At 49.8% G+C, this 13619-nt stretch overlaps 1 protein-coding gene across 1 annotated transcript in view; it reads right to left on the bottom strand.

Annotated features, from left to right (window-relative positions):
- Nucleotides 1–2234: 2234 nt before the first annotated feature.
- The window catches only part of RABL6 (RAB, member RAS oncogene family like 6), a 53307-nt gene continuing 41922 nt past the window's right edge, over nt 2235–13619 (bottom strand). The window contains exons 11-15 of the mRNA XM_077787872.1: nt 9656–9868; nt 8726–9074; nt 6679–6850; nt 4938–4987; nt 2235–4295 (exon numbers count right to left, since the gene is read on the bottom strand). Coding sequence (XP_077643998.1) covers nt 4092–4295; nt 4938–4987; nt 6679–6850; nt 8726–9074; nt 9656–9868 — 988 coding nt within the window. The 3' untranslated portion in view covers nt 2235–4091. The remainder of the gene's footprint in view (nt 4296–4937; nt 4988–6678; nt 6851–8725; nt 9075–9655; nt 9869–13619) is intronic.

Raw genomic sequence — 13619 nt, 5'->3', positions numbered from 1 at the left:
GGCTGGGCCAGCCACCTGTACCAAGCAGACCCGGGCCATCAGGAGGTCAATGCTGTGCACACAAGAGGAATCCTGGGGACAGCAGGCACTGAAAGGAAGAGGTGGGGAGCTTCAGGCCATTGCTGCAGGGCAGATGGACAGTCTCCCCAAAACTGGCTCCCAGCTGAGGAGCCACGAGGCTGTCAGGCATGGCGGAGCCTGCTGGGCTTGGGTCAGTGTGAGTCTGCTCTGGAGTCTGACTGCACCCACAGCACCCACAGCCCCTCACAGCACCCACTGTCCCCTCACAGCACCCACTGTCCCCTCACCGCACCCACAGCTCCTCACAGCACCCACTGTCCCCTCACCGCACCCACTGTCCCCTCACAGCACCCACTGTCCCCTCACCGCACCCACAGCCCCTCACAGCACCCACTGTCCCCTCACAGCACCCACAGCCCCTCACAGCACCCACTGTCCCCTCACCGCACCCACTGTCCCCTCACCGCACCCACAGCTCCTCACAGCACTCACAGCCCCTCACAGCACCCACTGTCCCCTCACAGCACCCACTGTCCCTCACAGCACCCACTGTCCTCTCACAGCACCCACTGTCCCCTCACAGCACCCACTATCTCTCACAGCACCCACAGCCCCTCACAGCACCCACAGCCCCTCACAGCACCCACAGCCCCTCACAGCACCCACTGTCCCCTCACAGCACCCACAGCCCCTCACAGCACCCACTGTCCCCTCACAGCACCCACAGCCGCTCACAGCACCCACAGCCCCTCACAGCACCCACAGCAGCTGCACTGTCACCCACCGGAGCTGCTGAGTGACAACAGCTGTGAACTCTCACGCTGGGTCGTCCCACTCCAGGGGTGGGTAGAGCAAGGAGTACTCCCCAAATAAATACCTGCAGAGAATGGGAGAGCACCTGGGCCATCCCGGCCGAGAGGACACTGGGGGAGAGCAGGGGCCCTCGGAGTTCTCTCCTGACTTACCCGGAGTGATCCGGCTCCAAGCTGGCACAGTGGAAGCCGTGACACTTTGGTGGCCCTGGAGATCCCAGGCAGGAAGGGGAGCAGGTACTACCCTCTCCCCGATGGATGAGGCTCCCCATGCTGTGCTGGGTAAACAACCCCAGCCAAAATGCAGTGATAAATCTGCACCTCCTAGTGCTTAAAACCCAGCCTCTGCAGCTCTGGCCACCACTACTTCCAAGAAACTGCAGCTCCTCAGCCTCAAGCTCTTGATTTCTCTTTTTTTTTGGATGAGTGATAAAATCAAAAGCAAATACCCTGGTACCTGCAGAAATGCTTGCAGTAACTATTTATATCATTGTGATCCTGCAGAAGCTTCCCCATAATGACAGGCACATACATGCTTTTTATATTTAGCTTCTTTGAAAGGATGGCACGGGAAAGCCTGGCTCAAACAAGGCCTGTTTCCTTCTCCCCTCCCTCACGCTTGCTGGCTCTGGGTCACCGCTCGCGCTGTAGCTCAAACCAGTTCAGCATTCCCTGGAAAAGGGAGAAGCATAGCCTAAAAAGATGGGGTTGGACAGGGCTTGGAGCAACCAGGTCTAGTGGAAGGTGTCCCCGCCCATGGCAGGAGGCTGGAATAAGATGAGCTTTAGGGTCTCTTCCAACCTAAATCATGCTGGGATTGTGTGCATTATAAAGAGTATTTTTGCTGCTCTTCCCTTCCACACTCCCAATTTACCCACAGGGTGGGATTTCTCTGGCCTTGCTGCAGAAGCCAAACCATGCCACACACCCTCCTGTGTCTTGAGTGTCAGTAGAGCCAGCTCATGCATCTGCTTTTCTCTTTTACAGGAGTATTTTGGAGCAGAATGACTCATCTTTGCTTGTTTTTGCCTGAGCTCTTGTGCTGACAAGCTGCAGGGAATGTGGAGGCTCCTATGGCAGCAAACCTGGCACAGGAGCCAGACACATCAAGGCCAGCGCTTGTGTCAGCAGGGACTGGCCACCAGTGCAGCCCCTTGTACCCACACCTGACCAGAACCCCCGCCCCCTCCACGCTGTGGGAAGCAACAGCTCTTTCAGGGCAGCCATCAGTTCTGGAGACAGAACTCATAGGTTTTATGTTCAGCTCCTTTTTTTTGGAATGGATTTTAATTCGGTGCCCCATCTCGTGAGGTGTGCGAGCACAGCAGCACAAGGAGTGACACCCAGCTCCCAAGCCCAGGCACAGGGGCTCTGGGATAGAAGATGATGTGCAGAGACAAGTGTACAACAGAGCTTTATAGTCAGAATGGACTGTACCAGGGTATTTCAATGCAAAAATGGAACATGACCCAAAATCCTGATGGAACAGAAGCACTTTTGGGACTGCGGCAGCTGAGGCTTGAACTTCCACCTGCCTTTGCCCAGAAGGGCCACAAACAAGTCCCGTCTCAATCTTGTTTTCCTCCCTGGATGTGCCAAGTTTGAACTGTCCCATGCAATTTCCCTACAGTGCCATGTGGAATGCTCAGAGGCAAATGCTAATAGCAGACAGACTTGAACAACACACTGCTCATGCAGCAAAAAACCATTTGTTTTATAGGGAAATGGTTACAAGTGAATTTTGGGCACAAGAAAAAGAAAAATGAAGCAGGAAATGCCTGCTGGTCAAGACAGGTCTGGAGTGGTTAATGGATCAAAAGAACGCATTGCTTTATAGGGATGCAGAAGGAAACTCCAGTTTGGATTTCATGGCTGACATTTTACAACAGAAAGGGGTGAGGGAGAACAAAACCAAACCTCAAATCAACTTACACGGAAGAGGGGAATGTAATGCACAGAACCTGGAGGAAGCGTCACCATCTGAGCTGAGCAAAGGGACCCCAGACCCAAACCAAGAGGGGTACAGAGAACTAACCAGCTCCATCAAACACAGGGACTGATGACTGAGACACAGGTGAGTGCCAAGGGGAGGCCGTAGTGCTCATCCAACAGCTGCTGAGCAGGTTCTAATCCATAGGTTTAAGTTGAAAGCAAAAACGAAAAGACTTCCCAAACTCATGGGATAGAGGAGGCTCTCTGCTTGGGGCAGGAAAGGCAGCACACTGGCTGGCTGCAGGATGGACAGGACTGGAGCAGAATGGATGTGGCTGAGCTGCAGTGCTGGTCCCTCTTGGCACAGAGCAGCAGCCAGGGTTTACAGCCTGACTGGAAAATGCCTGAGAAGCAAATGCCTTGCCATGCCAACACTGCCCTGTAGCCAATTCTGAAGCTCTGGGTATCTTCATTTCCACATGGAGTCATGTCCCTGAGAGGTCCCAGCAGCAGGGGATTCTGGAATATGCAAATTCAAGGGTGGGAAATGCAGAAAAGCACTGATTTTTCTCTTTCAGGTTAGCTTTGCACTTTTCATTGTTTTCCCAAACTGCATAGCAGCTTACATGTAGTGTCTGAGACACTGGGGCCACGGAAATCAATGGGCTTCATGAATTCCAACAGCAGCACCAGTGAGGGCTAATTAAGCTGCTGTGCGGAAAGGTCCTGTTCAAAGGACTTCAACAATCACACTCTCTCTCACACTGTCCCTGCGCCTGCTGCTTTAGAGAGTAGTATCACAGCATGATCTGCTTGACTTAAAGCTCATCAACTGCCAGGTGAAGCAATGGCCAATATAATCTTTCTCCTTAAAAAAATAGGAAGGATAAGAAGTTAAAGACTTGAGACAGTCGAGCACGATGTGTTCATGCAGCATGTTTTGTTGCACTCCTCTTAACAAGACAGGAATTTCAGGTGTGCAGGAGTGGAATGCAGCAGGGACGGAGCAGGAGGCAGGTCTCCTCGCCCCACAGCCTGCCAGTGACCTGATGGGGCATCTCTGCAAGGAGAAAAACTGACAGCCTGGCAGCAGGCCTGGGAGCCATGCCCTGAACATTCCCCTGGCTCATGTACATCTCAGCTTGGTTTTCTTTGTGTAACGATGCGCCAGAGCAGCACACACAGATGTAAAGCTTTTGTTTTGCTCATTCTGGTTTGAGAGACCATACAGTGAAGGGCCAAAGCTTTACACATCTGTGCCTGTCCTGGAGTGACTCATCAGAGAAGATGGAGACAGCCATGGTGCAGAATCCACTTGCAGCCAAACTACAGCTCCTCATAGTCCCCCCCGCCCCGTGGTTTGCTCATGCTGACTCCTCCTCCGCCAAGAAAAGCCTCAAGTTCATCTATCTCGCTGCTTTTCTCCTTGCTCTTCTTTTTCTTTTTCTTTTTCTCTTTCTCCTCTTTGCTCTCCTCCTTCTCTTTGCTCTTCTTGTGTTTGCTCTTCTTTTTCACTGACTTGTCCTCTTCCTGCAAAATGAGAACATTTTCATTAGCAAATGCTCTGAGTGTGCCAGTGACCCAGGATGTACTGCCCTGACACCTAACTCTGAAGAATGGTTTGGGCTGGAAAGCACCTAGTCAACCATGTGCCATGGGCAGGGATGTCTTCAACTGAATTAGGAATCTTACTCAGGTAGAAGCACCGAAGGCCCTTCTGTAAGTTTGGACAGAAAAGCAGACAGACCATTTGGGTTATACAGGGCACTGGTCTTTCCGAGTTTGTGCCCAACAATACCATGGTACTGCACAGGCTTAAATGGCACAAACAAAGCCTCCTGCAGGCTTCCCTCACTATCCATGAGATATATGTTGTGGGCACCCCTCTGCTTGAAAATCATGGTGCTATGAACACACAGTCCAGCAGAGAGGCACTGCTCTTCCTCATCCTGTATTTTACAAACTCACACATTCCCTTTTCAAAATTCAACTGCTCTACAAGCTTGTTTTGAAGTTCAGTGGTCTGCAGAGCCTAGGAGGCACAGATCAGAGGTGCAGGATGTGAGCATGGAAGGGAGTCCACCAAATCCCTTTTCCAAGGAGGAAACCATGAAAGGCCATGTCTGTCCTTGGCAGATGGGTAACACAGTAGATCTATTTAATTACCAGTACCTCTTTGCTTTTCTTCTTCTTCTTCTTTTTCTCCTTAGAAGCTTGTTTATCTGTTAAAACAAACAAACAAACAAACAAAACCCCAGAACATTGTGTTTCATTTAAATGATAAGAGCTGTAATTCTGCCCTGGCCCCATTTCTGAGAACAAAATGCTCCATCCTGGGAATCCACGGGCAAAGGCAAGGCCAGCACTCCAGGCCAAACTGTGCCCCTTTGGGAACCAACACAGGCCTCAGCACTCACGCCCTGACTCAACCATATCTGTCTCGTTTAATTATGAGCATTATATGATCTGTGTGATCAACATTGACCTAATGTTCACTGTGTCACAGCTAAGAAACACATCTAGAGACTAACTCTACAAACTGGTCCAAAAGGCCAAATTTGGGACTGGATTGTTATTTCCAGAAACGAAGAAGAGCTCTTGAAAACAGTTCCCCTCTGATGGAAGTCCTCCCAGGCATCTTCTCTGAGGACAACTGAGGACATGGATCAGCAGATGGGACACCCTGGCAGGCCAACACTCACTGCTGCTCACATTGTGTATGGAAATTATATCCCCAAAGCATCCCTGCTGCAGCACTGCTCTACAGGGGCGAATACTTTCACATTACCAAATGAGTCCCAGAATCCATCCCTATCACATGTATCAGATATGACTATGGCTGATGACTTGGTTGCTGAGTGTCCACTGCCTCTGCACAAAACCTCCTCGAACAGGGGAGTACCTGCTTGGCTGCTTCACAGCAGCACCACTTTTCACATGTGCTGTTTGACTGTCACTCTTACCTACACATGCCTTTTTCCTCAGCTGACGTGTAAATGCAGCCATGGAGAAGCCTAATTGCCAGTCAAACTCTAATCACTGACGACTGAGAAATGGTTTTATATTTATCACCAAAAGAGGAGATAGGAGGAACCCACATTTAATTATTGAAGAATCCAAACTGTAGTTAAATTATTGACCTGGGCCTCTGCAGATGCACTTATAGCTATTTCAAGCTCTGCTGTTCAGCAGCTCAGAGTGACAAGCTCATAGAACCATGGCAGCCTGTGACACCTTCCTCACACTTTTGGAACAGCTATTCAAGGAGCTCTCTCTGGTGCTGCTCACAGCTTTTTTCCTTCCTTAAATCTTTAACTTTGCATCTTTCATGCTGACATCGGGGCAGGTCTACAGGAAGTCACTCTGCAGTAATGCCTAGACAGCAGGAATTATTTCTATGAGTAGGATTTTTTCCCTCAGGAACAAATTTTTTTTGTAAAAAATAAAGCCCGAGGAATGCTTAGGTTGTGATTAGGATCCCACCCCATCTTTCCCAAAAAGAGAAGAGGAAATTGTCAGGGTATGTCAGAGCATTTTGTTCAAGTTGATCCCAATTCTGGAGGGGGTGGACACTGGAATGCAATGCTGAAAACCACTTCCCAAGCACATAGGGCTAAGCAGAACGGCTTATATAGCAGCAGCTTGTGAAAGATGTGCTTCTGCTTGCAGCTGGGACAAAAATAACCCATGGCTGGTGCCAGGGACAAGCCAAGTTCTCATCCTCATGGGGAAAAACTTAAAAGCTATTTATGCTGTGTTAAACCAGATTACAGACTCACACAGGGCACTGCATGAAGTTAGAGGGTATTTTATTTAGTGCAAATTGGTTTGCTGACACCCTGGAAAGACTTTGGAAAAACCAGATGCCTGACAAACAAAAGCAACAAGAGTGGAAATAAGGTGTGAGCTTTACCTTCCTCGCTGCTCTCCTTGGGACCAGCTTCTTCCAAACCCAAGCCAAAGAGATCGGAGTCATTTTTCAGTTTAAAGGAGGGGACTGTTGTTTTCACAGGTTGGGGAGGCTTTGCCAGTGAGGTATCATCTTCAGATAGTTCAGAGAGATCTTCCCGCACTGGGAATTCATTCTAGAGAGAAGCAAAGGCAGACAAAGCTGACAAATGCTTCAACCAAAATCTCTAAGCATTTTGCATACAAAAATGTCAAATGTCAGCAGGTGGGGAGGAGGGAAGGAAATGCCAGCTGAACTGAGCTGTTATTGCCTGGAAATCAATGTCCTGGATCTCATGAACTCTAATTTTTGCCTTGGTAAAATGCCTCAGTTGCAGTGGTACTGGCAAGGGTGTTCTGAGAACTTCACACTGACCCTGCTGAAATCAAATTCCCAATATAAAGGGATTAAATGAGGCCTTCAACTCTGCTAGTTCACCAGCATCAGCTTCCTCCTGCCCTGGGAAAGCATCTCTGTTCTGGGAAAATCCAATCTAATAGACTGAAAACTCCCCTCCAGCCCTGAGTGACAAATGCTTTCTGCTGTGCAGCTCTGTGGGTCTCAGGTACCAGAGGCAGCAGGGCTGAGGAAGCAGAGTGTGTCTGCAGAATAATTCCCTTCAACAAGCCAAAAGGGAATGTGCTCCCAGGGCAAACCTGCCCCTTCAGTGTGGGCTAAAACCCGGATGCTGCAGAGCCTGGAAATTACCCCAAAATCCTCCATCTCTGCATGATGAGAATGGAAATTCAGTTTAATGATCATCTGATACCTGCCAACTGATCCTCTTCAGAATCTGTTATCCAACCTTTTCTTGTACCTTTGTACACGGATGGAAAACGGCCCCTGTGCTGCTGCTCAGGCAGTGCCCCCACCCTGCCAATGGCGATGGCTGTACTGCTTTGCCTGACCAGTACAGCCTGCAGTGGGAAAGCATTCCCTGGGTCAGGCATTCCTTGACACTGCTGCTTCCTCATCACTGGAGGATCCCTTCTCACTGGAGCATGCAAAAGATGGAAACTTGATCCAAATACTTTTGGTTTCATACTAAATCATCAAGAAAAACAGGAAGATGTAAAATGAATAGAAAATTACTTAATAAACAGCATGACACATTAGTAAGGTCAAAGAAACTGGGACAACAGTCCTTTCAACAGGATTCAGAATGATGCCAACACAGGGGAAACCCCCTGAACACCAGCAAACCCAGATATCAGGACACTCCTTAACAGCCACTGCCCACCCCAAATCACTGCTAGCAGTTTCCAGAGATTGCTCTGCAGGTTGTGAGTAGAGGTCACCAAAATCATAAATATCTCAAGTCATGCAGCAAGTTCTGACCAGTTCAGAGAAGAGGTGCAGGACAAGAGGTGCCTTTTTATTGCTGGATTGACTGCAAGGAGCTCACTCTTTTTGGCAGACACACACTTCTGCATGTTATAGTTCACGTGAAAACCCAGCAGCTTTACATTTCATACCTCCCACACTGCTGGACTGGCTAAGAGTAAACAGCACCGTAAAACACACAAGCACAAATCTTGTTTGTGTTTGTAAACACAAACCTCATGTCAGGAAGGTCTAGGCTGGATATTAGGAAAAGGTTCTTCCCCCAGAGGTGCTGGCACTGCCCAGGCTCCCCAGGGAATGGGCACGGCCCCGAGGCTGCCAGAGCTCCAGGAGCCTTTGGCCAGCGCTGCCAGGGATGCCCAGGGTGGGGTTGGTGGAGGGTCTGTGCAAGGCCAGGGACTAGACTCAATGATTCTTCTGAGTCCCTTCCAACTCGGGGTATTCTATGCATCTGTGATTCTATGGGGGTCTTGCTGCCAGGTGGCTTCCATACTCAGAGCATTACTAGGTTTGTGCTCACATCAAACTCTGCAGGTTGCTTAGCACCTGCCTTGCTGCAACTACTGCTGAGGGAGGGGAGATCAGATGAAGTCTCTGCTCAGGGCAATGCCTCAACCTTTCCAGCTCAGCTTGGCACAGCTCACAGCAACATGGGCTTGTTATTTACCATTTTTTTCTTCTGGCTGTCAGAATCTTCACTTTCAAAGTCTGGGTCATCCATAACAAATGAAAGCATCTGAGTAGCTATTGGTCCCTCTTGATCACTGTCAGACTCCTCAGGCTTCTCCTCTTTGACTACTTTCTGCTTGGAAGCAAGTCCTTTGCTTTGGGCAGTGGCCTTTGAGGCCTGGGGTGCCGCTGTGGGGGCAGCAGCAGGAGCTGCCAGGCTCATGTTGCCCTTGCTGCTGTTGTTTCGTTCAGACCCGGAACGGGGAGGTAAGCTGTCAGGAGGCCTCGGGTCAGTTGCTTTGGTCAAAATTGCTTCACTCTGGGGTTTCAGAGAATTTCTGGAAGACCTGAGAAGAAACAAGTTGTCAGAGCCTGTCCACCCTATTCTGTGAAGCAAGGCACACTTAACAGCTAAGCCTGCCTGAGGGCTGCATCATGCAGCCCACTGGGAAAGGCAGTGCATCCTATAGGGGTGTGGAGTCAAATGCATCACTCATGCTGAGGATAACCCTTGTGTCCCTAATCCTAACTCTCACCCCACAGGATGTGGTATGTGGAAAACATCACCATTCCCCAGCACAGGGTGTGGTGAGTTACTCCACTCCCTTTACCCAAGACTTGACTCCTCTCTCCTCCCCACACCACCACAAACAGCCACTCTGGTACTTAGTTCCAGACTCTTGTTTAAATTTGAGGAAAAGCATGCAGAACCACCCCAGTGACACAGGAGCACAGTGCTCCAAGGCATGGGGTAGGACACACCACACATAGCAGCTATACCTACAGTAACTAGAGCCCCAGCTCACAGCTGAAGAACAGGCAGACAGAGACACCAAGACTTCCCAGAAGCCACACACAGTCAGTGTCAGGATGGAGGAGAGATCCAGGTTTGCCAGCACAACCCCACACTTCAGTCTATGCTCTGTACCTTTTTTTTTCCTGCTCTGTGTTTTTGTCTCCATCAGATATGAGGATGACCTTAGAGTCCTTCACCTCTTCCTCCTCCTCACTGGAGAGGGTGATGTTCTTGCTTGGCACTCGTTCTGCTGCCAGCATTGGTCCACTGGGGATTTTGTCATCCAGATCCAAGTCGTCTTGGAAACCTGCCACCATGGGGTTCTCACCAGGTGCCTCTCCATCACTGCAACACAGAGAGTGATCAGACACAGCACCTCAGGAGGTGCTGGACAGACCGGCCTCCCCCAGCACAAAGACTGAGACTGGCCTGGCTCGTACAGCCAACTTCTGGGGACACATCCCCAGCCTGGGGCAGCTGATGATTAAAGGGCTGGAGCACCTCTGCTCTGGAGACAGGCCGAAAATGGGGATAGTTAGGCCTGGAGAAGAGAAGGCTCTGGGGAGGTGTTAGAGCCCCTTCCAGTGCCTAAAGGGGCTCCAATAGAGCTGGAAAGGGACTTTGAACAAGGGTCAGGAGGGACAGGATGAGGAGAATGGCTTTAAGCTGAAGGAGGGCAGGGATACACAGGATATTGGGAAGGAATTGTTCCCTGTGAGGGTGGTGAGGCCCTGGCACGGCATGCCCAGAGAAGCTGTGGTTGCCCCTGGATCCCTGGAAGTGTCCAAGGCCAAGTTGGATGGAGCTTGGAATAACCTGGGATAGTGGAAGGTGTCCCTGCCCATGGCAGGGGCTGGAATGGGAAGGGCTTTAAGGTCCCTTCCAACACAAACCAGATGGTGATTTTGTGATTCTGTGCACTGCCAGCCTTCCCTTGCCACTGCCCAGCTCGGGTGGGACCTGCCCTCTGCAGGCTGCAGCAGTGGCACGAGCCCCACACCTAGAGGGCCACAGCAGGATGTGTCACAGAGCAGTTGCTGCCCCTCCAGCTGGAAATGTGTGGCTGGAGATGAGCCTCAGAGGTAGAGAAGCCTGTTGCCACAGCTTCATCAGAACATGAAGCTCCATCCACCATATAAGGATCAGTCAGTCAAACCATGGGAAATGCCTGTCTTCATCACCACATCTTGTAATTAAACCTGATCATACACTGTCACTGCTATGGGAGTTCACTGACAGCTATTAGCTTCCTGGAACCATTTCTGTTTCTGCAGTGCTCCCTGAAGCAGGCAGATAGACAGACACCATAGCCAAGCTTTAACATTGCCCAAATTAAATTAACCTAAGAACACACTGCCAGAGCTGGGAGTCTGTCAGCCTCCCTGGATGTAGCACAGTTCTGTGTTCAAAGACAGCCTGAGAGAACTTTGAAACTGAAATAGAGAATTCTTGTCCGAATGTCCTTAGGACTCAAAATTTTAACACTTTATGAAAAATCTGGTCATGTCAGGAATACAGATATTTTCCTCAGGCTCAGCTGATGAGTCTCTGCCATCACCTTTCCTTGTTCTATTTGCTTCATCCACAAGAGATAACCAGTTCCTTCCTGATAACCCCAAATGTAAGTCTCTGCCCTTTTAATGATGCCACCTGGACGGTATGAGCACAACCTTCTGTTTATACAAAGACAAAAAACATATTATAGCTTGGAACAGATTAGATTGCACAGACATAAACAAAACCCTAAAATCCTTCAACTGGAAGTAAGTGGTGTTCCCAGCACAGGACTAGCACTGGAAGACACTGGAATATGGTGTGCTGGTGAGATGAGAAATACCTTAAAAACAGTTGGGATGATGGCAACTGCTCACTCTGGCTGCTCTATATTGCTGGGTACTGCTTGAAAAGATAGTTTTAAAGAGTTAATACATCTGCCAACAACAGACAATGGAGCTGTTTGTGACAATGGGACACAAGTGATCACAACCACTGCTTGTCTGGGCTGGAGTCTGGCTAAGACCCGGACCAGGCCTTCCCTCTGCCTTGGCATGGATCCCTCTGCTCTCAGGACCTGCTCTCAGTGCCCTACTGAGCAGGGCCAGGCTGCTGAAGAGCCCCTTCATCACTAACACTGCAGCTCTCACACCATGCCAGGATGAAGGCACACAGCCCAGCCACACAAAGGAGAGGAAAACTGGTGCCCAAGGAGCCCTGAGGCTGAAGGAATGACAAGTGAGTGATTCCTGAGGTTTTCAAAGCATTGGCAGGGTTTTCTCTTGAAATGCACTGAAAAGAAAATGGAGTTGCATCCTAAAAATGGCAGGATATTATTCTGAGCTAGACACACCACCTTTCTTCAACACATCACTGCTCTATTAAGCACAGGGGCTCTGAAGAGATTGCTGCCACTGTCCTTCCATACTCCACACAGACTTGAAGCATTTCCAGCTTTCCCAGTCGATATGGGTGTACACCCCCACGTGTATATCCCCTCACCAAAGTGGGTCACGTCCTTCCGCAGTGAGAACCCTGCCTCCATCTCCAGCCAACACAGATCGCTGAGCGACAGCGTAAGAGCAGAGCAGTGGAGTGAATATACATCAGGAAAATCACTGCTTCAGTATAAACAGGCTCTGACAAGGCAAAACTACGATCAGCTTGTGGTCCTGAGCTTCCAGCTGGAAGGAAGGCAAAGCATGCAAACCCAATCACATTGCACCCCTTCCTGCAGCCCTTGAAGCACTGCCAAGCTGGCATGAGCACTGAGCTAAAGTGTCTGCAGGTGCAGGTACCCCCCCAAAATGATGCTGCTCACTGAGCTCTGCTCTGAGCTAGTGACCACAGAGCCTGCTGGGGTGTCCTCTGTGAGCCTCCAGTGTGTCACAGACTGGCTGCTGGGGAGGAAACAAACCCTGCTGCAACCTGAGCTCACAGCCTCAAACCTGGCTAGGCCATGTTCCCATAGCCCCGGGAGCTCAAGGACTCCTGCCACAACCTTTTGTGGGGCTAAAGAAAGAGAAAAAAACTAAGCTCTAATAAAGCAGGTAAGTTGAGGGACTCCCATGCTGCAGGATGAGCCTGTGTGGCTGTTCTAGGTTGGTCTTCTACTGTGAACCTTCCCTCCCTTGGGCTAGCAGAGCTGGGCATCATGGAATCCATAACAGATCCATAAAAGCAAACAACCACTTCAAAGCCCTTCAGATGTGAGGACACAGACATCTAATCCATGTTTAAGATAAATGTCTAAGGATGCAGAAAAGAAAGATCAGGAACACTGTCAGGTAAAGCATAAAATGGCTTTCAGACATCTTCAGCTCCCCCAGGGACCCAGTCCACCTGACCCAGCAGAAGCCAAGGGCGAGATGCTTTGGGGCCAGATTAGGTCCTCTGGTGCACTCACATCCATGCTGGCTCAGGGCAGCAAATTAAGTTCTGAAACAGCAAACTGGGAGACTGAAATACCTTCCTAATTAACTGGCAAAGAAACTGATTCTGGGAGTTCTCTACTGCAAATCAGAGAACCACAACATGCCATTTAAAAAAACCCACGACTTCACTGCACGCCTGGGGCATGCCAAGCTGAACAAGGTGCCCCTGCTGCCAAGAAGGCCAATGGTGTCCTGGTCTTCAGAAGACAAAGCACTGCCAACAGGTCAGGGAGGTGATGCTGCCCTTCTGCTCCGCACCAATGAGGCCACGGCTGGAGTCCAGTGCGCAGCAAAGAGAGAGTGAATCCAGTGAAAGGCCATGAGGATGATTAACCAACTGGAGCATTGCTCACATGAGGAAGGGCTCTCCCACATGAAAGCCAGAACTGCTTAGCCTGGAGAAGGCTTGAGGGGACCTTATAAAGGTATTTAAACAGCTGAAGGAGGTACAAACAAGATGGAAACAGGCTTTTTTCAGTGCTGCCCAGTGCCAGGACAAAAGGCAAGAGACACAAACTGTAACTCAGGAGGTTCCCCACGAACATCAGCAAACACTTTTTCCACTGAGAGCATGCCTGAGTACTGACATGGGTTGTCAGAGAGGCTGTGGATTCTCTGGAGATATTCAAAACTCATCTGGAAATGGTTTTGGGAAACCAGTTCTGAGT

This window comes from Lonchura striata, chromosome 22 (assembly GCF_046129695.1).
Source record: "Lonchura striata isolate bLonStr1 chromosome 22, bLonStr1.mat, whole genome shotgun sequence".
NCBI lineage: Eukaryota > Metazoa > Chordata > Aves > Passeriformes > Estrildidae > Lonchura > Lonchura striata.
The sequence above is the reverse complement of the archived record's forward strand: the minus strand, read 5'-3'. Positions and strand labels throughout refer to the sequence as shown.